This window comes from Tachyglossus aculeatus, chromosome 22 (assembly GCF_015852505.1).
Source record: "Tachyglossus aculeatus isolate mTacAcu1 chromosome 22, mTacAcu1.pri, whole genome shotgun sequence".
In the NCBI taxonomy this organism is placed as follows: domain Eukaryota; kingdom Metazoa; phylum Chordata; class Mammalia; order Monotremata; family Tachyglossidae; genus Tachyglossus; species Tachyglossus aculeatus.
This window is the reverse complement of record NC_052087.1, coordinates 36,330,177-36,356,417: the sequence shown is the minus strand read 5'-3', so window position 1 is coordinate 36,356,417 and position 26,241 is coordinate 36,330,177. Positions and strand designations below refer to the sequence as shown.

The 26,241-nt window shown below is 48.3% G+C and overlaps 1 protein-coding gene across 1 annotated transcript in view; it reads left to right on the top strand.

Annotated features, from left to right (window-relative positions):
- Nucleotides 1-22,822, top strand: part of FADS1 (fatty acid desaturase 1) — a 37,213-nt gene extending 14,391 nt beyond the window's left edge. The window contains exons 3-12 of the mRNA XM_038764746.1: nucleotides 382-579; nucleotides 3,425-3,526; nucleotides 8,209-8,337; nucleotides 14,478-14,538; nucleotides 16,759-16,835; nucleotides 17,179-17,276; nucleotides 17,508-17,604; nucleotides 18,725-18,804; nucleotides 19,095-19,220; nucleotides 20,659-22,822. Coding sequence (XP_038620674.1) covers nucleotides 382-579; nucleotides 3,425-3,526; nucleotides 8,209-8,337; nucleotides 14,478-14,538; nucleotides 16,759-16,835; nucleotides 17,179-17,276; nucleotides 17,508-17,604; nucleotides 18,725-18,804; nucleotides 19,095-19,220; nucleotides 20,659-20,710 — 1,020 coding nt within the window. The 3' untranslated portion in view covers nucleotides 20,711-22,822. The remainder of the gene's footprint in view (nucleotides 1-381; nucleotides 580-3,424; nucleotides 3,527-8,208; nucleotides 8,338-14,477; nucleotides 14,539-16,758; nucleotides 16,836-17,178; nucleotides 17,277-17,507; nucleotides 17,605-18,724; nucleotides 18,805-19,094; nucleotides 19,221-20,658) is intronic.
- The last annotated feature ends 3,419 nt before the right edge of the window (nucleotides 22,823-26,241 follow it).

Genomic DNA, 26,241 nt, shown 5'->3' with positions numbered 1-26,241 from the left:
CATTATTCATTCATTCATTCAGTCATATTTATTGAGCGCTTACTGTGTGCAGAGCACTGTACTAAGCTCTTGGGAAGTACATGGGATTATACATTATCATCATCAGCAGTGGGTATTTATTGAACACTTACCGTGTGCAGAGCACTGTACTAAGCACTTCGGAGAGTACAGCGCAACGCAGTTGGCAGGCTCGTTCCCTGCCCACCACGAGCGATCGCCAGGGGACACGATTGGCCTTTCAGGGAAGCGGTCAGAATCCCCTCCTCTGTGGATTTCCAGGTTTCCTCAGATTTTCCACACACGTCCCGTGAGGCGCATCCTTCTTGTTGATAAGTTCTCAGTCCTTAAAGATTGTAACGTTTAGCGGCCTCACCCCGACAGAAAGAGCTGCTGGATGAGTTCCGCGCACTCCGGACAACCGTGGAGCAGATGGGGCTCCTGAAGGCCAGCAAGGGGTTCTTCCTGCTGTATCTGCTGCACATCCTTCTGCTGGACGTGGCCGCCTGGCTGACCCTCTGGCTCTTCGGGACATCTCTGGTGCCCTTCCTTGTCTGTGCCCTGTTACTCAGCGCCGTCCAGGTAAGCAGGTCCCGACTTGCCTTTATCAAGGCGTTCTCTGTGCCAAAGAAGCAGCACAGTCCAGTGGCTAGAGCACGGGCCTGGGATTCAGAAGATCTGGGTCCTAATCCCGGCTCCACCACTTGTCTGCTGTGTGACCTTGGGGAAGTCACTTCACTTCTCTGGGCCTCAGAATCCTCATCTGTAAGACTCTTGAGCCCCATGTGGGACAGGGATTGGGTCCCACCTGATAAGCTTGTACCTAGTACAGAGGAGCAGCGTGGCTCAGGGAAAGAGCCCGGGTTTGGGAGTCAGAGGCCATGGGTTCTAATCCCGGCTCCCCCACACGTCTGCTGTGTGACCTTGGGCAAGTCACTTAATAATAATAATAATGATGATAGCATTTATTAAGCGCTTACTATGTGCAAAGCACTGTTCTAAGCGCTGGGGAGGTTACAAGGTGATCAGGTTGTCCCACGGGGGGCTCACCGTCTTAATCCCCATTTTACAGATGAGGTAACAGGCACAGAGAAGTTAACTTCTCTGAGCCTCAGTTACCTCATCTGTGAAATGGGGATTAAGACGGTGAGCCCCACCTGGGGCAAAGTGATGACCTTGTACCCTCCCCAACACTTAGAACAGTGCTTCGCACATAGTAAGCGCTTAACAAACGCCATCATTATTACTACTGAGAAGCAGCGTGGCTCGGTGGAAAGAGCACGGGCTTTGGAGTCAGAGGTCATGGGTTCAAATCCCGGCTCTGCCACTTGTCAGCTATGTGGCTTTGGGCAAGTCACTTAACTTCTCTGTGCCTCTGTTCCCTCATCTGTAAAATGGGGATGAAGACTGAGCCCTCCGTGGGACAACCTGAGCACCTTGTAACCTCCCCAGCGCTTAGAACAGTGCTTTGCAATCAATCAATTGTATTTATTGAGTGCTTACTGTGTGCAGAGCACTGTACTAAGCGCTTGACATAGTACACTTGCACATAGTAAGCGCTTAATAAATGCCATCATTATTATTATTAGTACAGTGCCTAGCACATTGTAAGACTTAACAAATACCATAAAATCAAAAAGAAGCCCTCCTTAGGTTTGGGAAGGTATTTGTACGTGGTATCGGTTAAGCGCTTACTATGTATCAGTCATTGTTCTAATCACTGGGGTGGCTACAGGATAATCAGGTTGGACACAGTCCCTGTCCCAAATGGGGCTCACAGTGTAAGTAAGAGGGAGTAGGATTTAATCCCCATTTTACAGATGCAGAAACTGAAGCACAGTGCAGTGAAGTGACTTGGCCAGGGTCACACAGCAGCCTGGTGGTACAGCTGGGATTCGAATCCAGGTCTTCTAGCTCCCAGGCCTTCGTTCTTTTCACTAGGCCATGATGCTTCTCAAGGAATCAGTAGCTTCTCGAGGAAGTTGTTGGTAAAAGGGGACTGAAGCTAAAACGTTAAACCAGCAGGAGAGGGGAGGGCAGAGAATGGACCTCAGAGCTAAGATAATAGTAATCAAAATTGTGACGTATATTAAATGCGGACTGTATGCGACGCACTGGGTTAGCTACAGTGCAGTCAGATGAAGTACAGTCCCTGTTTCAGTTGGGGCTCACATGTCCTTAGAGATTTTGTGCCCAATCCTATTATCTTTTATTTATCCCAGGGTTTAGTAGAATGCTTGACACATAGTAAGCATTTAACAAATACCACCATTATTATTATTACTATTATAAATAATAATAATAATAGTGATAATAAGAGGGAGGGAGAACAGGTATTTAACTGACATTGTACAGATGAGGAAACCAAGTAAGGTACAGAGAAATTAAGTAACTTGCTTAATTGGTCACCCAGCTGGGAAGAGGTGGAGCCAGAATTAGAAGCCAGCTCTTCTTGCCTGCCAGTCCTGAGCTCTTTCCTCTAGGCTATGTTGCTTCTCTTGAACAGTTTTCTAAGCAGTTTCCATTTCTGTCCTTCCAGATTGCCCAAATGGCTAAGTTGAGATATGAAAAATATATAGACCATTGGCTGTGGCCAACTGGTTCATTCTTTCAAGCAGGAAGTGTTAGCTGCCTGTCTGCTCCTAACTATAGTCAGTTCTTTACTAATAGTAATAACAATAATAGAGGAGCAGCGTGGCTCAGTGGAGAAGAGCCCGGGCTTTGGAGTCAGAGATCATGGGTTCGAATCCCAGCTCCGCCACATGTCTGCTGTGTGACCTTGGGCAAGTGACTTAACTTCTCTGAGCCTCAGTTACCTCATCTGTAAAATGGGGGTGGAGGCTGTGAGCCCCATGTGGGACAACTTGATCACCTTGTATCCACCCCCAGCGCTTAGAACAGTGCTCTGCACATAGTAAGCGCTTAACAAATGCCATCATTATTATTATTATTGTTATTATTCTTCGACCCTCCTCCTCTTTCTGATCCCATCAACTTGTCCTTCTCTCGCTGCATCCCCGTATTTCTTCTTTTTACCCCTGTTTTCCCTTCCTGGAAGCTCCCCATATGGCCCGAAGCTTTGGTGTCTAGCCTCCGCAGCCTATGGAAGCCAAGTCCGGGTCCTTTTTCCACGGGATCCTGCGCTGCCCTGTAGTCAGTTGCCCAGAAAGGCTTGGCCGCCCCTCCTACTTGCTGCATTTCCTAGAATATGACTCTCCCAAGCAGGAGCCCTTAGTGCCTCTCCGCCTCCCGGCCCCAAACTTCTTGTGAGGTTCCCGTATCCACCGCGGACGCCCCCGGGAAAACGGGGAGGGCAGTCCAAGAAGTGGCTCTTAGGCCGGAACAAATGCCCACTCTGCCTCACGGGCGTGTTGAGGCGGAGGAGCCGGAAGATGGTGTGGCCCTAACCGTGTCCTTTCTGTCCTAGGCCCAGGCTGGGTGGCTGCAGCACGACCTCGGTCACCTGTCGGTTTTCAGCAAGTCTGGATGGAACCACTTGTTTCATAAGTTCGTCATTGGCCACCTGAAGGTGAGGGGGAGCGGGGCTTGGAGGCCGGGCGTGATGGGAATGGCCTCTCTGGCGACGGGCCATGAATCCAGAAGACTTCCTTTATTTTTGGCTTAGCCTTGTCAGGTCAGTGCCAATAATAATAACAATAATGGCATTTATTAAGCGCTTACTGTGTTCAAACCACCAAGGAAATGATCCCGGTTTTCTTGGGGCGGCGGGGTTAGACCGAAATGGAGCAGTCCATCTTTAGCAGAGAAATTTAAGTAGGGTCTAAGAGGGTACAGCGTGGCTCAGTGGATAGGGCACGGGCTTGGGACTCGGAGGTCATGGGTTCAAATTCCGGTTCTGCCCACTGTCAGCCGTGTGACTTTGGGCAAGTCACTTCTCTGTGCCTCAGTTCCGTCATCTGGAAAATGGGGATTAAGACTGTGAAGCCCCACGTGGGACAATCTCATCACCTTGTATCCTCCCCAGCGCTTAGAACAGTGCTTTGCACATGGTAAGCGCTTAACAAATGCCATCATTATTATTAGTATTACCATCCGGGGAAAATCAGTCAGTCAATCAGTGGTATTTATTAAGTGCAAGCTATGTCTTTTAGACTGTGAGCCCACTGTTGGGTAGGGACCGTCTCTATATGTTGCCAATTTGTACTTCCCAAGCGCTTAGTACAGTGTTCTGCACATAGGAAGCGCTCAATAAATACGATTGATGATGATGATGTCTGGAGAACTGTATTAATCCCTTGGGACAGTAATAATAATCCATCAGTCAGTTGTTAGCAAGAGCTCCTTTCCAACCTTTGCTTGGAACTGCTGAGACACTTTACACCAATCAATCCTATTCATTGAGCGCTTACTATGTGGAGAGCACTGCACTAAGTACTTGGGAGAGTACAGTATAACCGGCACGATCCTTGCCCGTAAAAAGCCTACTATCTAATTATGATAATAATTGCGGTATTTGTTAAGCGCACTCTTCCAAGAGCTGGAGTAGATCCAAGCTAACCAGGTCCCACGTGGAGCTCACAATCTGAGTAGGAGGGAAAGTAGGTAGTAAACCCCCATTTTACCAATAAGGGAACTGAGTCACAGAGAATTGAAGTGACTTTCCCCAGGTCACACAGCAGACAAGTGAGAGAGCTGGGATGAGAACCCAGGTGCTCTGACACCCAGGCCCATGCTCCAGTACAATACAAGAGTTGGTAGAGTCATTCATTCAGTGGTATTTGTTGAGCGCTTACTGTGTGCAGAGCACTGTACTAAGCGCTTGGGAAGGACAAGTCGAATGGTATACCCACCCACGAGGAGCGTGCAGTCTGCAGATCAGCAGCATGCCTTTCCCCTCCTCCCTCTTGAGAAGGTATTTATGGCCAGGGCAATCTTTGCACAAAGCATTTTGCGCTCAGCACAGAGCTCCCCTAACTTTACATTGAAAAAGCATTCTGAGTCTAGTTAGAATCCATGGAAAGGGAACACATTTTTACACAATAGAAGCTCATTGTGGGCAGGGAATGTGTTTACCAACTCTGTTGTTCTCTCCCCAGCTCTCAGTACAGTGCTCTGCACATAGTAAGCCCTCAATAAATACCATTCATTCATTCATTCAATTGTATTTATTGAGTGCTTACTGCGTGCAGAGAACTGTACTAAGCGCTTGGAAAGTACAGTTCAGCAACATACAGAGACAGTCCCTACCCAACGGGGTCACAGTCTGTTGGGGGGGAGACAGACAACAAAACAAGTGGACAAGCATCAATAGCATCAAAATAAATAGAATTATATATACACATCATTAATAGAATAATAATAATAATAATGATGGCATTTGTTAATTGATTAATTGAAAGAAGTGAAAATTCATTCATTCAGTCGTATTTATTGAGCGCTTACTGTGTGCAGAGCACTGGACTAAGCGCTTGGGAAGTGCAAATCAACGTATAGAGACAATCCCTACCCAATGGGGTCACAGTCTATTGGGGGGGAGACAGACAACAAACCAAGTGGACAAGCATCAATAGCATCAAAATAAATAGAATTATATATACACATCATTAATAGAATAATAGTAATGATGGCATTTGTTAATTGATTAATTGAAAGAAGTGAAAATTCATTCAGTTGTATTTATTGAGCGCTTACTGTGTGCAGAGCACTGGACTAAGCGTTTGGGAAGTACAAGTTGGCAACATATAGAGATGGTCCCTACCCAACGGGGACACAGCCTGTTGGTGGGGAGACAGACAACAAAACAAGTGGACAAGCATCAATAGCATCAAAATAAATAGAATTATATATACATGTCATTAATAGAATAATAATAATGATGGCATTTGTTGATTGATTAATTGAAAGAAGTGAAAATTCATTCATTCATTCAATCGTATTTATTGAGCGCTTAGTGTGTGCAGAGCACTGGACTAAGCTCTTGGGAAGTACAAGTTGGCAACATATAGAGATGGTCCCTCCCCAACGGGGACACAGTCTCTTGGTGGGGAGACAGACAACAAAACAAGTGGACAAGCACCAATAGCATCAAAATAAATAGAATTATATGTACACATCATTAATAGAATAATAATAATGATGGCATTTGTTGATTGATTAATTGAAAGAAGTGAAAATTCATTCATTCAAGCGTATTTATTGAGTGCTTACTGTGCGCAGAGCATTGGACTAAGCGCTTGGAAAGTACAAGTTGGCAACATATAGAGATGGTCCCTCCCCAACGGGGACACAGCCTGTTGGTGGGGAGACAGACAACATAACAAGTGGACAAGCATCAATAGCATCAAAATAAATAGAATTATATATACACATCATTAATAGAATAATAATAATGATGGCATTTGTTGATTGATTAATTGAAAGAAGTGAAAATTCATTCATTCAATCGTATTTATTGAGCGCTTAGTGTGTGCAGAGCACTGGACTAAGCGCTTGGGAAGTACACGGCAACATATAGAGATGGTCCCTACCCAACGGGGACACAGCCTGTTGGTGGGGAGACAGACAACAAAACAAGTGGACAAGCATCAATAGCATCAAAATAAATAGAATTATATATACACATCATTAATAGAATAATAATAATGATGGCATTTGTTGATTGATTAATTGAAAGAAGTGAAAATTCATTCATTCAATCGTATTTATTGAGCGCTTAGTGTGCGCAGAGCACTGGACTAAGCGCTTGGGAAGTACACGGCAACATATAGAGATGGTCCCTACCCAACGGGGACACAGCCTGTTGGTGGGGAGACAGACAACAAAACAAGTGGACAAGCATCAATAGCATCAAAATAAATAGAATTATATATACACATCATTAATAGAATAATAATAATGATGGCATTTGTTGATTGATTAATTGAAAGAAGTGAAAATTCATTCATTCAAGCGTATTTATTGAGTGCTTACTGTGCGCAGAGCATTGGACTAAGCGCTTGGAAAGTACAAGTTGGCAACATATAGAGATGGTCCCTACCCAACGGGGACACAGCCTGTTGGTGGGGAGACAGACAACATAACAAGTGGACAAGCATCAATAGCATCAAAATAAATAGAATTATATATACACATCATTAATAGAATAATAATAATGATGGCATTTGTTGATTGATTAATTGAAAGAAGTGAAAATTCATTCATTCATTCAATCGTATTTATTGAGCGCTTAGTGTGTGCAGAGCACTGGACTAAGCGCTTGGGAAGTACACGGCAACATATAGAGATGGTCCCTACCCAACGGGGACACAGCCTGTTGGTGGGGAGACAGACAACAAAACAAGTGGACAAGCATCAATAGCATCAAAATAAATAGAATTATATATACACATCATTAATAGAATAATAATAATGATGGCATTTGTTGATTGATTAATTGAAAGAAGTGAAAATTCATTCATTCAATCGTATTTATTGAGCGCTTAGTGTGCGCAGAGCACTGGACTAAGCGCTTGGGAAGTACACGGCAACATATAGAGATGGTCCCTACCCAACGGGGACACAGCCTGTTGGTGGGGAGACAGACAACAAAACAAGTGGACAAGCATCAATAGCATCAAAATAAATAGAATTATATATACACATCATTAATAGAATAATAATAATGATGGCATTTGTTGATTGATTAATTGAAAGAAGTGAAAATTCATTCATTCAATCGTATTTATTGAGCGCTTAGTGTGCGCAGAGCACTGGACTAAGCGCTTGGGAAGTACACGGCAACATATAGAGATGGTCCCTACCCAACGGGGACACAGCCTGTTGGTGGGGAGACAGACAACAAAACAAGTGGACAAGCATCAATAGCATCAAAATAAATAGAATTATATATACACATCATTAATAGAATAATAATAATGATGGCATTTGTTGATTGATTAATTGAAAGAAGTGAAAATTCATTCATTCAATCGTATTTATTGAGCGCTTAGTGTGTGCAGAGCACTGGACTAAGCGCTTGGGAAGGACAAGTCGGCAACATCTAGAGACGGTCCCTACCCAACAACGGGCCCAACTTGTACTTCCCAAGCGCTTAGTCCAGTGCTCTGCACACAGTAAGCGCTCAATAAATACGATTGAATGAATGAATGAATGAATGAATGAATGAATGAACGGGCTCACAGCCTAGAAGGGGGAGACAGACAACAAAACCTCTTCCTCTTCCTGTCTTCCCGTCTTTGTCTCCTTCCCTAGGGGGCCCCTGCCAGCTGGTGGAACCACTTACACTTCCAGCATCATGCCAAGCCCAACTGCTATCGGAAGGACCCAGACATCAACATGCACCCCTTGCTCTTTGCCCTGGGGAAAGTTCTTCCTGTGGAGGTGAGCTTGACTGATGTCAGAGGGAGAGATCCCTGCGATGAGGAGGAAGGGAAGGGTTGAGTGTGGCAGGAGGGGAGGGAGAGTCATCCCCAGTAAGGGGACCAAGCCAACTGCTCACATCCAAAAGGGCAGGGACTTGGCAGTCTGGAGGAGGGCGAGAGCCAGCGAGCAAGAGGCCGCTCAGAATGGCTTTGTTTCCGAGGGGCAAGCAGGGGGGAGTTAGGAACGCCTTCCCTGAGGGTGGAAAGGAGATGATATTTTTTCCTCTGCTGCCCAGTGACCCGCACGCCTCCCTTCCCACCCACACGCACAAGAAGCACAAATACTTAACCTTGCGTAGTACGACATAAATCAGTGCCATTCCTGACCAGAATTTTCTCTCCAACGGTGGCATCGGGGGGCTTGGAGGAACAGAATTAAGGCTGCTGTCCTGGCCATTCATCCTAATATTTACAGATATAATAATAATGGCATTTATTAGTCGCTTACTATGTGCAAAGCACTGTTCTAAGCGCTGGGGAGGTTACAGGGTGAGCAGGTTGCCCCACTCAGGGCTCACAGTCTTAATCCCCCCATTTTACAGATGAGGGAACTGAGGCCCAGGGAAGTGAAGTGACGTGCCCAAAGTCACACAGCTGGTAATTGGCGGAGCCGCGATTTGAACCCATGACCTCTGACTCCAAAGCCCGGGCTCGTTCCACTGAGCCACGCTGCTTCTCGATATACACTTTTCCCTCTCCATCTCTTTCTTGTAATAATAATAATAATTAATAATGGTTATGGTGCTTGTTAAATGCTTACTAGGTGCCAAGCACTGTTCTAAGCACCAGGGTAATTGTAATAATAATGTTGGTATTTGTTCAGCACTTACTATGTGCCAGTCTGTTCTAAGGGCTGGAAGATACAAATTAATCAGGTTGGACAGAGTCCCCGTCCCACATGAGGCTCACGGTCTAAGTTGGAGGGGGTAAGATTGAATCCCCATTTTTACAGATGAGATAACTGAGGCACAGAGAAGTTAAGTGACTTGTCCAAGGTCACACAGCAGACACATGGCAGAGTCAGAATTGGAACCCGAATCCCTCTGACATATTCATGCATTCATTCAGTCGTATTTAATGAATGCTCACTGTGTGCAGAGCACTGTACTAAGCACTTGGGAAAGCACAATATAACAATAAATAGTGACATTCCCTGCCCGCAGTGAGCTTACAGTCTATGTAGAAGGGGGAGACAGACATCAATACAAAGAAATAAAGTTGCAGATATGGACATAAGTGCAGCGGGAGCAAGTCAGGGTGACGTAAAAGGGAGTGGGCTATGAGGAAAAGTGGGGCTTAATGATGATGGCATTTGTTAAGCGCTTACTATGTGCCAAGCACTGTTCTAAGTACTGGGGGAGATACAGGGGAATCAGGTTGTCCCACTTGGGGCTCACGGTCTTAATCCCCCTTTTACAGATGAGGTCACTGGGGCCCAGAGAAGTCAAGTGACTTGCCCAAAGTCACACAGCTGATCAGTGGCGGAGCCGGGATTAGAACCCACGACCTCGGACTCCCAAGCCTGGGCTCTTTCCACTATGCCACACTGCTTCTCTAGGCTAGGCTTAATCTGGGAAGGCCTCTTGGAGGAGATGTGCCTGCAATAAGGATTTGAAGGGTGGGGAGAGTCATTGTCAGATTTGAGGAGGGAGGGCATTTCAGGCCAAAGGCAGGACGTGGGCTAGGGGTTGGCGGCGAGGCAGGTTAGGGCGAGGTACGGTGAGAAGGAAGGTTGGCACTAGAAGAGCAAAGTGCGCGGCTGGGTTGTAGGAGAGAAAGAAGCAAGATGAGGTAAGGGGGGCAAGGTGATGGACTGCTTTAAAGCCAATGGTGAGGAGTTTTTGTTCGACACGGAGGTGGATGGGCAACCACTGGAGTATTTGGAGGAGCAGGGTGACACGTCCTGAACGTTTTTGTAGAAAAATGATCCGGGCGACAGAGTGAAGTGGAGTGGGAAGAAACAGGAGGCTGGGAGGTCAGCAAGGAGGCCGATGCTAGAATCCAGGCGTGAGAGGATGAGTGATTGTAATAACGTGGTAGCAGTTTGGAAGGAGAGGAAAGGGGGGATTTTAGTGATTCATTAATGAAGGAGAGGAAAGGGGGGATTTTAGTGATGTGAAGGTGGGACCGACAGGATTTGGGAGCAGATTGAATGTGTGTGGTGAATGACAGAGATGGGTCAAGGATATGCCAAGGTAATGGGAGACAGGACGGATGGTGGTGCCCTTTACAGGGATGGGAAAGTCACGGGGAGGACAGGGTTTGGGTGGGAAGATAAGGAGCTCCGTTTTGGACATGTCAGTTTGAGGTGATAGGAGGGCATCCAAGTAGAGATGTCTTGAAGGCAGGAGGAGATACGAGACTGCCTTTTTTTGGCCTGTTTCCTGAAACCTTCACCTCCCATTCAAAATGAATAGTCGGCTTCTTTGATGGGAAGCCACCATTCATGGAAGGAGAGACAGGAAATTCCCGGTTTCATTTTCCTTCAATGGCTCTGTCCTCCCCTTTTCACTCTGACTCTTTTCCTCTCTCCCAATTTCTCTCTCTCTCTCTCTGTCTCTCTCTCCCACTCTCTCCTAAGAGCACCGGCCTGGGAATCAGAGGACCTGGGCTCTAATCCGGGCTCTGCCATTGACCTGCTGTGCCAACATGGGCAAGTTACTTCACTTCTCTATGCCTCAGTTTATCTGCAAAATGGGGATTCAATAGCTGATGCCCCTCCCCTTTAGACTGTGATCCCCACGTGGAACAGGAGCTGTGTCCAACCCGATTATCCTGTATCTCCCCCAACCTGTAGTACAGTTCTTGGCACCAAGTAAGTGCTTAACAAATAACCCCATAATTATGGTTACATGTTATTATATATAATAATATAAAGTGTCCTAAGAAGTCAGGCCCAGGAGTTTCACTTTTCAGGGTGGGGGACCTGGGCTGCCATTATTCATTCATTCATTCAATCGTATTTATTGAGCACTTACTGTGTGCAGAGCACTGTACTAAGTGCTCGGGAAGTACAAGTTGGCAACATATAGAGACGGTCCCTACCCAACAGCGGGCTCACAGTCTAGAAGGGGGAGACAGAGAACAAAACAAAACATATTAACAAAATAAAATCAGTAGAATAAATATGTACAAGTAAAATAAATAGAGTAATAAATACATACAAACATATATACATATAACAGTCTCAGACATGCCTGAGTCATGGAATTGCGCCAAACTTAGCAGTGTGGTGTAGTGGAAAGAGCACGGGCCTAAGAGTCAGAGGACCTGGGTTCTAATCCCAGCCCTGCCACTTGTTTGCTGTGTGACCTTGGGCAAGTTGCTTCACTGCTCTGTGCCTCAGTTCCCTCACCTAAAAAATGGGGATGAAAACTGTGAGCCCTACACGGGACATGGACCGTGTCCAACATGATTACCTTGTATCTACCGCAGCGCTTAGTTCCAGTACCTGACACATAGTAGGCACTTAACAAATTGTCTTAGGCCGTCGAGTTGTTTCCGACCCACAGTGACGCCATGGACGTATCTCTCCCAGAGCACCCTGCTCTCCGCCTGCAGTCCCTTTGCTAGTGTATCCGTAGAGTTTTCTTGAGAAAAAGTTTTCTCAAAAGACTTGAGTCTCCGCCCTCGGCTCTCTCCCAAGCCGCTGCTGCCCAGCACGGGTAAGTTTTGACTTGTAGCTTGATCGCCTTCCGCTCGCTATCCGCTGCCCAGGCTAGGAATGGAATGACTAGTACCGCTTGACTCTCCCTCCCGTAGTCACAATCTCAATCCCCATTTTACAGCTGAGGTAACCGAGGCACAGAGAAGTGAATTGACTTGCCCGAGGTCACACAGCAGACAAGAGGCAGAGGCGGAATTTGAACCCATGACCTTCTGCCTCCGAGACCTGTGCTCTACGCCATGCTGCTTCTCTTGGTCCACTCCCAGTGGTCCTTTACTCCCTCAAACTCTTCTCTTGTTCCACTATTAGTGATTTTTTACTCCTTCAGAATATTCCAGCCCTTGCACTTTGCTTCTCTCCCAAGAACCAATCAGTCGGGGGTATCTAGTGAGCACTTACTGTGCACAGAGCACTGTACAAAGCACTTGGGAGAGTAAATAAAATGAAATTATGGCATTCGTTAAGCGCTTACTACATGCTGAACACTGCACTGAGCGCTGGGTAGATACAAGCTTATCAGGTTGGACACAGTCCCTGTCCCGCATGGGGCTCACAGTCTTAATTCCGATTTTACCGATGAGGTAACTGAGGCCCAGAGAAGTGAAGTGACTTGACCAAGGCCACACAGCGGACAAGGGGCAGAGCTGGGTTTCGAACCCAGGTCCTTCTGGCCCCCAAGTTTGTGATCTATCCACTGGACCAGGCTGCTTCTATGCCAGGATGAGCAGACACGTCCCCTACGCACAAGGAGCTCACAGTCTAGGGCAAGAGACAGGCATTAAAATAAATAAATCGATTATGGATATATACGGAAGTGAGTGCCGTGGGGCTGAGAGTGGCTGAATAGTAAGTCGCACCTGGAGAATTTCCAGTCCTCTACCAGCCTCAACTACAAGAGGGAGAGTCAAGCAGAGGCCTACCCATTTCATTCCTATCTTGGGCAATGGCTAGCGAGCGGAAGGCAATCCTCTACAAGTCAAAACTCACCTCTGCTGGGCAGCCGCGGCCTGCTTTTGTTCTCCGTCTCCCCCTTCTAGACTGTGAGCCCGCTGTTGGGTAGGGACCGTCTCTAGATGTTGCCAACTTGGACTTCCCAAGCGCTTAGTACAGTGCTCTGCACACAGTAAGCGCTCAGTAAATATGATTGATTGATTGAGAGAGTCGAGGGCGGAGACTCAAGTTTCCCACGCGGAAGGAAGCAATGGTAAACCACTTCCATATTTTGACCAAGAAAACACTATAGATACTACTACTACTACTACTACTACTACTACTACTACTACTACTACTACTACTACTTGTTAAGCACTTACTATGTGCCAAGCACTGGGGTAATAATAATAATAACTTTGGTATTTGTTAAGCGCTCACTATGTGCCAAGCACTGTTCTAAGCGCTGGGGGAGATACAAGATAATCAGGTTGTCCCACTTGGCAGATAGTAACAAACACCACAGTTATCAGCAGGAAAAGATTATCTGACCATGGTCACCTCCTTTTCCCCCTCCCCTGGCCATTTCTCTCCCTCCCCACCTCCCCACAGAAGCCTAATCAAAGAACCCGGGTCCCCGGCGTTGACTTCCATATCGGGAGTACTCAATCCCGACCCAAGGGAGTGTGATAGTCACCAATCACCACTGAGAATTGCCAACTTGTACTTCCCAAGCGCTTAGTACAGTGCTCTGCACACAGTAAGTGCTCAATAAATACGAATGAATGAATGAATGTCCAGATCACCTTTTGTATTTTTCAGTTTAAGCACAGAGACAGGGCCTTTTTAGCTCCGTAGTACGTACGTAGGCGAATAAGGAAATAATCCGCTGTTGCGCTCCGTGTCGACTGCTAAGGAAGGCCAGAGTTGGGTAGATTTGGACAGCAGTGACGCAGTGGGAGGCTCAAGGAAAGAGGAATGGGAGGAGGGAGAAGGGGCGGAATAGAGCCTGATCATCATCATCAATCGTATTTATTGAGCGCTTACTATGTGCAGAGCACTGGACTAAGCGCTTGGGAAGTACAAATTGGCAACATATAGAGACAGTCCCTACCCCACAGTGGGCTCACAGTCTAAAAGGGGGAGACAGAGAACACAACCAAACATACTAACAAAATAAAATAAATAGAATAGATATGTACAAATAAAATAAATAAATAGAGTAATAAATATGTTCAAACATATATACAGGTGCTGTGGGGAAGGGAAGGAGGTAAGATGGGGGGGGATGGAGAGGGGGACGAGGGGGACAGGAAGGAAGGGGCTCAGTCTGGGAAGGCCTCCTGGAGGAGGTGAGCTCTCAGCAGGGCCTTGAAGGGAGGAAGAGAGCTACTCCCTGATGTGTGGGGGTGGGGGGGTGGGGGGGACAATGGTATCTCCATTGGTATGGGCAGTGTCTTGACTGGTCAGTTCAGCTCATATTTCTGCTCCTCTCCTCACAGCTCGGTATGCAGAAGAAGAAGTACATGCCTTACAATCACCAGCACAAATACTTCTTCCTTAGTGAGTACCTACATCCAGTGGGCAGGGAGGGAAGCGTCTCACAACCTGGGAAGCAGCAGGGCATAGCGGCTAGAGCCCGGGCCTGAGAGTCCTGGCTTCTAATCCTGGCCCCGCCACTTGCCCGCTGGGTGGCCTTGGGCAAGTCACTTCACTTCTCTGGGCCTCAGTTACCTCCTCTGGAAAATCATCATCATCATCATCAGTCGTATTTATTGAGCGCTTACTATGTGCAGAGCACTGGACTAAGCGCTTGGGAAGTACAAATTGGCAACATAGAGAGACAGTCCCTACCCAACAGTGGGCTCACAGTCTAAAAGGGGAAAATGGGGGTGAAGACTGACTGCGAGTCCCACATGGGACAACCAGATTACTTTGTACCTTCCCAGTGCTTAGAACAGTGCTTTGCGCATAGTAAGCACTTAATAAATGCCATAATAATTATTATTATTATTGCTATCCCATGTGGGACAAGAACTGTGTCCAACCCAATTTGCTGGTATCCACCCCAGCGCTTAGTACAGAGGCTGGCACATAGTAAATGCTTAACAAATACTACAATTATTATTACTATTAACAAAGGATATGGAAATTCTAAGGAGATGCACCATAGCCAACCTGGAGCTTCGTAACAGTACATCTGCTGAATATTGAGAACCAGAGAAATGGAGGGGGCCTTGGAAACCCCACCTCTATCCTTTTCATTTATTCATTCATTCATTCATTCATTCATTCGTTCAATCATATTTATTGAGCGCTTACTGTGTGCAGAGCACTGTACTAAGTGCCTGGGAAGTACAAGTTGGCAACATATAGAGACGGTCCCTACCCAACAGTGGGCTCACAGTCTAGAAGACTGTGAATATTGAGAACCAGAGAAATGGAGGGGCCCTTGGGAACCCCGCCTCTATCCTTTTCATTCATTCATTCATTTATTCATCATTCAGTCGTATTTATTGAGCACTTACTGTGGGCAAAGCACTGTACTAAGCACTTGGGAGAGTACAGTACAAGAATAAGCAGAACATTCCCTTCCCACAAGGAAGTAGAAATCTGCTCTAATTGTACATATTTTTTACTCTAATTATTTATTTATTTATTTTGTTTGTACATATCTATTCTATTTATTTTATTTTGTTAGTATGTTTGGTTTTGTTCTCTGTCTCCCCCTTTTAGACTGTGAGCCCACTGTTGGGTAGGGACTGTCTCTATATGTTGCCAGTTTGTACTTCCCAAGCGCTTAGTACAATGCTCTGCACATAGTAAGCGCTCAATAAATATGATTGATGATAAATACGATTGATGATGATGCTCCTCAGATGGGTTCTAATCCCAACCCCCCCTCCCCCACTTGCCTGTTATGTGATACTTGGGCAAGCCACTTAACTTCTCTGTGCCTCAGTTCCCTCATCTGTAAAATGGGGATTAAGACAGTGAGCCCCACGTGGGACAACTGATTACCTTGTATCTACCCCAGCGCTTAGAACAGTGCTTGGCACATAGTAAGCAGTTAACAACATAATCATCATAATTATTAGTGAATGCTCTGCTTTCCACATGCTGGCTCTTCCACATAGGGCCTCATCCCTTGTTCCTTGCCTCTCCTTTCCACTCCTCCCGTGCTCTCCGCTTCTTCTTCAGGGAAGCCCTCCCCTGCCCTTCCTCACTCAGATGCTCAAGGGAAGTCATGGCTGCCCAACTCCAGGCCTGACCTTCTCCCAATATATTTGCTCCCCCAACCCCCGCCCCAGCTGTTCTTCCTGGAACCGACAAGGCTTCGCGAAGCAGTCCACCATACACTGTTTACAATAGTGCTCTGCCCCCTGTAAGCACTCGGTAAATACCATGGGTCAACTGACTATTCCGCCCGGCCCCTTCCACTAATCCTTCGATATGCCGAGTCCAGCCCTTCCCCGAGCACGGTTGCAAGGTGTAGCCACGTTCGAGATAGGACGGACGGGGCTTTGACTGGAGGGACGGGTGTTCCCTCTCCATCCCACTAGACCCAACTTCCTGGGGGGCTGTCCCGGCCCCCTGAAGCTCCTGTTCTCCCTGCGCTAGCATCCCTTCAGCCCTCTCTAATGCAGGGTCCCTGGAAAGATGAGGAAACCGGCGGAAAGAATGGGGCGATGATAGCTTTCTTCAGCCCCGGAACTCCAGTCCCCAACCCGGTTGGCCCTCCCTGCCGCTGACAGCTCTGCCCTGTCTTGCCTTTCTTCCCAGTTGGACCCCCCGCCCTGTTGCCCGTCTACTTCCAGTGGTATATTTTCTACTTCGTCATCAAGCGCAAGAAGTGGGTTGTGAGTATCCCTCACGCAGCAGCCCCAGGTCCCCTCTCCATTCCCGTCTCCGCTGCTGAGGGAGAGGGGTGATCTTGGGCGGATCTCAGCGGGAGACAACCGGAGTCACACGTTGGTTCCCGGGATCAAAAATTGTGACGGGGGGCGGGGGGGGTGCCGTTGCTTAGAGGGCTGTTTCAGGGAGCCTCCTGGGTGAGGAGGAAGAGGAAGGATCCGGGTGTCATTGCGGGGGAGAGTGAGAGGGTTGGACGCCAAATCTTCGCTGGCCTGGTCCCCCCGGGGGGGTCAAAGGTAACACCTGATGCCCTTGTGCCCCTCTCTGTTATTCTGCCTCCAAACACAGGATCTGGCCTGGATGATCTCCTTCTACGTCCGCCTCTCCTTCACCTACGTGCCCCTGCTGGGATTGAAAAGCTTTGTGGGGCTCTTCTTCCTGGTCAGGTAGTGGTCAGGGCAGGGAAGGGGGCGTCCCTTTTTGTGGAATTCCTGTCTCTCCCCCCCACCACCCCCGATCCGGGTGTCACCCGGGGTGGTGGGCAGGCGTCAGGGGAGGGCTACGGGTGCCAGGTCGGCCGGGGGGCGGCGGCTCAGTAACAGGCGTTGTCGGGAGGAGCGACACTTGGATTCCGGGCAACAACCACTGTGCGTGCGTGTGTGTGTGTGTGTGACTAGGTTCTTGGAGAGCAACTGGTTTGTGTGGGTGACACAGATGAACCACATCCCCATGCACATTGACCGTGACCGGAATATGGACTGGGTCTCCACCCAGGTAAGGGATGGAGGGCAGAGAAGCCAGTGGTAAAGAGATATTGGGGGTGGTGGCTAAATGGAGAGAGAATAATAATAATAATAGTAATCATTAATGATGATATTCAGTGCCTCCTCTGTGTACGAAGCGCTGGAGGAGACACAAGAAAATCAGTCCCCGTCCCACATGGGGCTCACGGTTTAAGGGAGAAGGGGAACAGGCACTGAGTCCTTATTTGCCAGATGAGGAACAGAGAAGTTGAGTGACTCACCCAAGCTCACCCGGCAGACAAGTGGCAGAGCCAGAATTAGAATCCAGGCCCTCTCGCTCCTACCCCGTGGTCTTTTTATTAGGCGATGCTGCTTCCCTGTGTATGAGAGTATAGGAGGAGCCCTGATTTATGGGGTGGTCCCAGAACCGAAGACTTTTAAATCTCGGTCACTTAGCAAGGCTTTACTGGGTGTTCACAAGAATCACAGCATCTGAAAGGGGGCTCAGTGGCCACCGGAAGGAGGGGTCCCCCAAATCCCCTCACAGGTCTCTTCTTCTGTCCACCAAAATGAGATGATGGGGTCAGTCAGTGGCAGGGTATCAATCCTGGTTAAGGCGCTGGGAAGGGGCCCTCATAATAGCAATAATAATAATAATCGTGGTATTTGTTAAGCACTTACTATGTTCTAAGCACTGTTCCATGCACTGGGGTAGATACAACGTAATCAGGTTGTCCCACGTGGGGCTCACAGTCTCCATCCCCATTTTCCAGATGAGGGAACTGAGGCCCAGAGAATAATAATAATAGCATTTATTAAGCGCTTAATATGTGCAAAGCACTGTTCTAAGTGGCGGGGAGGTGACAAGGTGATCGGGTTGTCCCACGGGGGGCTCACAGTCTTAATCCCCATTTTCCAGATGAGGGAACTGAGGCCCAGAGAAGCGAAGTGGCTTGCCCAAGGCCACACAGCAGACAGGTGGCGGAGCCGGGATTGGAACCCAGGTCCCCAGACTCCCAAGCCCGGGCTCTTCCCACTAAGCCACGCCGCTTCTCATCCAGTGGTCCCCAAGGGCCGGGTCCAGCTCCCGCCCTTCATCCAGCTACTCCCCACCAACGTCGCGCTCCCCTGTTTCCGATTCCTCCTTCCAGCTCCAGGCGACGTGCAACGTGCACGAGTCCCCCTTCAACGACTGGTTCAGCGGGCACCTCAACTTCCAGATTGAGCATCAGTGAGTGCGGGGGCCTTGGGGGGGTTACGACGCGGGCATCGCGCCAAGTGGGAAGGAGTACCGGTATCTGTTAGACTGTGAGCCCACTGTTGGGTAGGGACCGTCTCTAGATGTTGCCAATTTGTACTTCCCAAGCGCTTAGTACAGTGCTCTGCACACAGCAAGCGCTCAATAAATACGATTGATGATCAGGGGATGGAAGAGGGACGTTAACGGATGGGCGTGGGCACTCGGGGAAGGGCGCTGGGGAACAGAAACCCAGTAAACCCTCCTCTCGATCTCCCCGCCAGCCTTTTCCCTACGATGCCTCGACATAATTATCGTAAAGTGGCCCCGCTGGTGAAGTCTCTGTGTGCCAAGTATGGCGTAATCTACAAGTCCAAGCCTCTGTTCACCGCCTTCGCCGACATCGTTCAGTAAGTACTTTCGGACTGGTGGGCGGGTGAAGGGTGGGTGGGGGGAAGCGGCAGTGCCCTGGTAGGGGAAGGAAAAGGAGGAGCACTGTGGCAGTGAGACAGGGATGACCTTAAACAGTTTTTTGTTCGTTTTCTTTTTATGGTATTTGTTAAGTGCGTATGATGCGCCAGGCACCGTACTAAGCGCTGGAATAGGTGTAGGCTAACCAGATTGGGGTTCACATGGGGCTCACGGTCTTAACCCCCGTTTACAGATGAGGTAACCGAGGCCCCGAGAAGTGGCGTGACCTGCCCAAGGTCGCACCGCAGATCAGTGGAGGAGCCGGGATTGGAACCCAGGTCCTCCTGACGCTCAGGCCCACGTGCTATCCGTTTTTATGGTATTTGCTAAGTGCTTATGCTGCGCCAGGCACCGTACTAAGCGCTGGAATAGGTGTAGGCTAACCAGATTGGGGTTCACATGGGGCTCACGGTCTTAGCCCCCATTTACAGATGAGGTAACCGAGGCCCGGAGAAGTGGCGTGACCTGCCCAGGGTCGCACCGCAGATCAGGGGAGGAGCCGGGATTGGAACCCAGGCCCTCGGCCCATGCGCTATCCGTTAGGGCACCCAGAGCCCATCTGCGTGTCCTGGACTGCGTGTATCAAGTGTCCTGGGCTGAGGCAGGGGCCTCAGTCTGGTATCTCCCAAACTCAGGCCTCTGTTCTTCCCCACCCTCCCTCCTGGGCTACGCTCCCAGCCGTCTCACCTCCAGAAGCCATTGATCCTCCAGGCCGTCTCCCTGATGGCATTCGGGAAACTGGAGCGGTGCATTTAGCACCCTCATTCAGTCACATTTAGTGAGCACTTACCGTGCGCAGAGCACTGTACTGAGTGCTTGGGAGAGTACAATACAACAATAAACAGACGCAATCCCTGCCCACAAAGAGTTGACAGTCTAGAGGAGGGAGACCGACATTAATATAAATCAATAAATGACAGAGCTGGACGGAAGTGCTGTGGGGCGGGGAGGGGGGTGACTAAAGGGGGCAAGTCAGGGTGAAGAAAGGGAGAAGAAAAGTGGGAAAGAAAGGAGAAGAGCAGAAAGCCAGAAGTGACAGAGGTGGTGTTACTTAACTGGACGCCCCAGGGTCATCCTCCCGGCTTAGTGGATAGAGCACGGGCCTGGAGTCAGCAGGATCTGGGTTCTAATCCCGTCTCCCCCACTCGTCTCCGGTGTGACCTTTGGCGAGTCACTTCACTTCTCCGTGCCTCAGTCACCTTATCTGTAAAGGGAGGATTGAGAGTGTAATCCCCACGTGGGACGGGGACTGTGTCCAACCTGATTAATTCGTATCTACCCCAGTGTTTACAACAGTGCTTGGCGCATAATAGGCACTTAAGAAGCATTATTATTGTTATTATCATCATCTCCTCCTCCGATCTCTCCCCACTGCAGCTCACTGAAGGAGTCAGGGGAACTCTGGCTGGACGCCTACCTTCACAAGTAACCAACAGTCCCTAAAGGAAGAGGAAAAAGAGGAGGGAATCTTGGAGCCGAGAACAGCAGAAGACAAAGGACCGGGCCACTTTCAATCTAGTTTCCAATGGGGGCGGGGATGTGGAACCAGGAGTCTGCCCTACACATTTTCCCCTCTTTCGGTTTCGGGCACAGAAATGGTGACTGGTGGGGACAGGTGGAGACCCTGCTGGGGAGAAACAGCCATCGGACTAAGACCGACGGCCCAGCCGTGTGCCAGAACGGTAGAGCTGGAGAATTGGTTGGGTGGAAACCAGTTTGGGAGCTGGGAGGGCAGAAGAGAAGGAGATTTAGTGGAATCTATAAGAGCAGAAGGTAGAAACGAGGACAAGCACCGCATCAGAGCCGGGGAGATGGAACACCACCTCAGATTGAGGAGCAAGGATCTGTCCGACTTTTTCCCAGACTGGAGGGAGAAAGGAAGCCCCAGTGGGGTTTGCCCCTAGGGCATGGGCTACTCCCAGTGGAAATCCCGTGAGCAGAACTCTTCACGTCCAGGTCTCCGGGGTGGCCGCCAACCTAGCCGGAGCCCCAGCGCAAGATGGCATCCCTCCGAGCTCGGCTGAAGGGCGAAGAACTGGGAGCGCCGACTCTTCAAAGAAGACCAAGTTGAGGTGACAGTCCTGAACCAGCCCCGAGCATTACGGGAAAAAAGTTGCTTCTTGCGTTCTCAGGAGCACTGAGATCAACTCGTTTGACTTTCGGCCAGACGGCTGAGAGCTAAACCCATAAAAGCCGATAAATTATCGGGCCAGAGGCCCGTGGCTCCATCTCCCGCCCCTATTAGCATTTTATCCAAACCTCCGGGTTGGAGGCCGGCAAAGCTGTTGGTGTCTGGAGATCCCTTTTTCTTCTCCTCCCAATTCCTTCCTCTTCTTCACTACTCAGTCGCCCAAGAGCCAAAGCTACCGAGAGAAGGCAGGGATGTGGGTTGGCCGCAGCAGGGAGCCAGATCCTAGCAGCCAAAACCCCCACCCAAGAACCACCACACCCTGGGAGTTTTTGTTTTTGGGCAACTGAAGGTGCAAGGCATCCCCCCTTCCAAGTGAAGAGGGATTGGTTTTCCCCTCATTTCCTTAACCACCCATTTCACAAATTCATTATACGGACAAACCATGGTAAAGGCCCAGACACAAAGCTGAGAACTCCCATCCCCCCCACCCCGCATTACTACAAAGCAGGCAAGGTTTACTTGAAACAACAAAGAGGGCATTAAATAGCGTGAACACCTTCCAAACCAGAAATGGAGTCCCAGAAAAAAAATGCTCATCATTTCCTTCAAGTGATAGGGAAACCTCGTTAGTCTCACCCTTTTAGGGCCTCAGTGAAGATGTCGTAATGAAACTAGTCCCTAGAGGCAAGGCCTGAAGGACTGAGTATAGGAAGCGTGGGTTGGGAAATCTTCTGGTTTTCACACTACCTGTCACCAAAAGAACATAGGAAATGCAATCCTGAGGCAGACCAACGGTCCTTCTAGCTCAGTATTCTTGGGGACAGTCCCCACCCCCCAAAAAAAAAATATATATCAGTGTGATAAGTGCTAGCCATCTTCGGGGTTAGGGAGGGGAAGGTGTCTGCTAACTCTTTTGTGCTCTCTGAAGCACTTAGTACAGAGCTGTGCCCAGAGTAAGCACTCAGTAAATACCACTGATGATCATGATGCTGATAAATGTATTTTCTAACATGTCTGGCTCTACCCTCTAATTCCCCTCCACCATAATCTCCCGTTTTCCTTTGACGAGGGTATAGATGTTCAACCACTCCACCCGTAAAACTGGGCAGAACCAAGGGGGAAAGTAGTGATTAGGGAGTCGGAGCTCATAGTCTCACCTCCCACAATAGGCACAACAACAAAAACCGGTCGGCATGATGGTACTCCTAAGTTTTCATTTTCAGGTTTAAAGTTGAACGGTGATCTTGATGAGACTTTGTATTACATTGCTATAGATTGAGGACTTACTATGTGTGTAGCACCGTACTAGGTTTGTAGAGAGGCGGGCATATTAGACTCCTGACACAAAGAAATCAAAGAAGTTGATTTACAGCTATGAAATAAAGGTGGATCCTATGGAGTTAATAATAACAATGGTATTTAAGTGCTTACTCTATGCCAGGCACTGTATAATAATGATGGCATTTATTAAGCACTTACCATGTGCAAAACACTGTACTAAGCACTGGGGTGGACTCAAGCAAATCAAGTAGGACACAGTTGGGGCTCAGTCTCAATCTCCATTTGACAGATGAGGTCACCGAGGCCCAGAGAAGTGAAGTGATTTGCCCAAGGTCACACAGCGGACAAGTGGCGGAGCTGGGATTAGAACCCGTGACCTTCTGATTCCCAGGCCCAGGCTCTTTCCAGTAAGGTGAGGAAAGGCTTAAAGGTTTAGGAGGTGATGGGAGAGGGATCAAATAGCCCGGGACATGGGATCAGAGGAAACCTCGAAGAACCACCAGGTATTTTCCAGTTCAGACTGCAGTGGGTAAAGTCCTGCCGCACAGGGCCCCAGGAGATTGTGAAATCTGGAGAAAACAAAAGTCATTCATTCATTCACTCATATTTATTGAGCGCTTACTGTGTGCAGAGCACTGTACTAAGCGCTTGGGAAGTACAAGTCGGCAACATATAGAGACGGTGATAGGTGAGGCTTTTCTGGCTCTTCATTCACGCATTCATTCATTCAATCGTATTTACTGAGCGCTTACTGTGTGCAGAGCACCGTACTAAGCGCTTGGGAAGTACAAGTCGGCAACATCTAGAGACGGTCCCTACCCAACAACGGGCTCACAGCCTAGAAGGGGGAGACAGACAACAAAACAACATGTGGACAGGTGTCAAGTCATCAAGAATAAATAGAAATAAAGCTAGATGCACATCATTAACAAAATAAATCTAATAGTAAGTATGTACAAGTAAAATAGAGTAATAAATCTGTACAAATATATATACAGGTGCTGTGGGGAGGGGAAGGAGAAAGGGGGCTCAGTCTGGGAGACTGTTCCCTCCGCTCTCTGGATTTCGGCCTTGCCCACTGATGATACCAAGTGGTGTATGACAGTGGCAGCATATTTAAAAGGACCCTCCTGGGACCCAGCCTCACTTGCTTAATCCCAAACTCTCAGAATCCAGTTGAAATCAGTGTGTTAATAGTCACCAGGCATCAGTCAGCTAGTGGTATCAATTGAGCACTTACTTTTTCAGAACACTGTACTGAGCAGTGTCTCCCCCTTTTAGACTGTGAGCCCACTGTTGGGTAGGGACCGTCTCTATAGGTTGCCAACTTGTGCTTCCCAAGCGCTTAGTACAGTGCTCTGCACACAGTAAGCGCTCAATAAATACAATTGATTGATTGATTGAGCACTTGGAGGAGAACAGTACAACAGTCCTGTGGCCCAAACCAGGGACCAATAAAGTTAATCTGGATTGGGAGTTCTTTTGGGAAAGTTTCCCATCCCAAGCTAATCTGTCATTTACTGTAAACTTAGTATGATAAGGGGACATGTCTAATTCTGCTGTATTGTAATAATAATGATGGTATTTGTTAAGCGCTTACTATGTGCAAAGCACTGTTCTAAGCGCTGGGGAGGTTACAAGGTGATCAGATTGTCCCAGGAGGGCTCACAGTTTTAATCCCCGTTTTACAGATGAGGTAACAGGCCCAGAGAAGTGAAGTGACTTGCCCAAAGTCACCCAGCTGACAGTTGGCAGAGCTGGGATTTGAACCCATGGCCTCTGACTCCAAAGCCCGGGCTCTTTCCACTGAGCCACGCTGCTTCTCAATGTACTCTCCCAAGCGCTTAGCGCTGCACATAGAAAAGAACTCAGTAAGTACCACTGATTATTGAGCACTTACTGCATTAGAGAGTACTGTACTAAGCGGTCGGGAGAGTAGAGTTTAATGGAGTTGGTAGACCTGTTTCCTACCCACAACGTGCCTACAGGCTAGGCTCTTTTCTGCTCCGATAGGGGCCATGCCCTCTTCTCTTCCTTTACTTCTGAACACGAGCTCTAACTGGAAAATATCCCCTGGAAATTGCGGAAGGAGAAGGGAAATGGGGAACAAGATAGCCTGGAGGAGAAAAGTCACATCTTCCCCTATCACTCCCCCAGTTTAAATAATAATAATGGCATTTGTTAAGCGCTGTGTGCAAAGCACTGTTCTAAGCGCTGGGGAGGTTATAAGGTGACCAGGTTGTCTCACGGGGGGGCTCACAGTCTTCATCCCCATTTTACAGATGAGGGAACTGAGGCCCAGAGAAATGAAGTGAGTTGCCCAAAGTCACACAACTGACAATTGGCGGAGCCGGGGTTTGAACCCATGACCTCTGACTCCAAAGCCCAGGCTCTTTCCACTGAGCCACGCTGCTTCTCCAAGTACCCCTATCCTATTTATTTTATTTTGTTAATATGTTTGGTTTTGTTGTCTGTCTCCCCCTTCTAGACCGTGAGCCCACTGTTGGGTAGGGACCGTCTCTATATGTTGCCAACTTGTACTTCCCAAGCGCTTAGTACAGTACTCCGCCCACAGTAAGCGCTCAATAAATACGACTGATTGATTACCCCAGGCCCACCCCGTTCCCCCGACTTCAAGCCTTCAGTTTTGTCTTCTGAGACAGGGGTTTTCATGGTAATCACTAACCGGTGGTTTGGGATTTTTTTTTTTCCTACAAAACATTTGCAGAATAACCTTGGGGATGTGTAATCTCCTTAACCCCTATAACACTACGGTATTTGAAATGTAAGACTGGCTCGGGGCTGCAAGTCATCAACTGCGTGTTAACCCTCTTCCTTGCTCCTTCTACCCTCATGCTTCTGTTGGAAGCCCAAAGACCCATTAAAGAAATCCATCGCAATCGTCTTACCCTCAAATATTTTTCGAGATGCAGGCTGCTCTCCAGCTCTTGAAAGATTAGGCTGCCGGAAGGGATTAGAACAGTCCACTTGAAACCCGACTAATTACGATATGGTGTCGTTTCTCCCCCCGCAACGGGGAAGACAGACATTAAGACTCCTACCTGGACAATGCCGTGATTCCAGGGCCCCTGCCCGAGCCTCAGTTTCCACCCTGGGACCTCGGGATCCACCACCACGTGAATCACAGGAAATTAAACGAAACTATGCAGTGAAGCACAGGGTTTTTTAATCCTCCCCCAGTGAAGATTTTACGGCATGTTTGGAGAAACCAGCCAAAACCACGTTCCCGATATTTAATCTTTCTCCAAGCTGCAGTTCAGTTCCACTTCTCGGCTCCGGCTCCCCCGTCACTTGTTCCACCATGGCTAGTAATCTCCCAGCTCATCGCAAGAGGTATTAAGGAATTTCCTTTAGCACTCCGCAGTAAATTCCCCAAAATGGTCAGAGGAGCTCGAAACATTCAGGAGGTTCAAAGCTGATGACCCACGATGCAGTTTTAACGAGGGCCTCTTGTACTCGTATTAAGAGTGGGAACCTCAGATCTGAATATGACCCTGGGAAAGGATCGGAAAGGAACAGAACGAGAG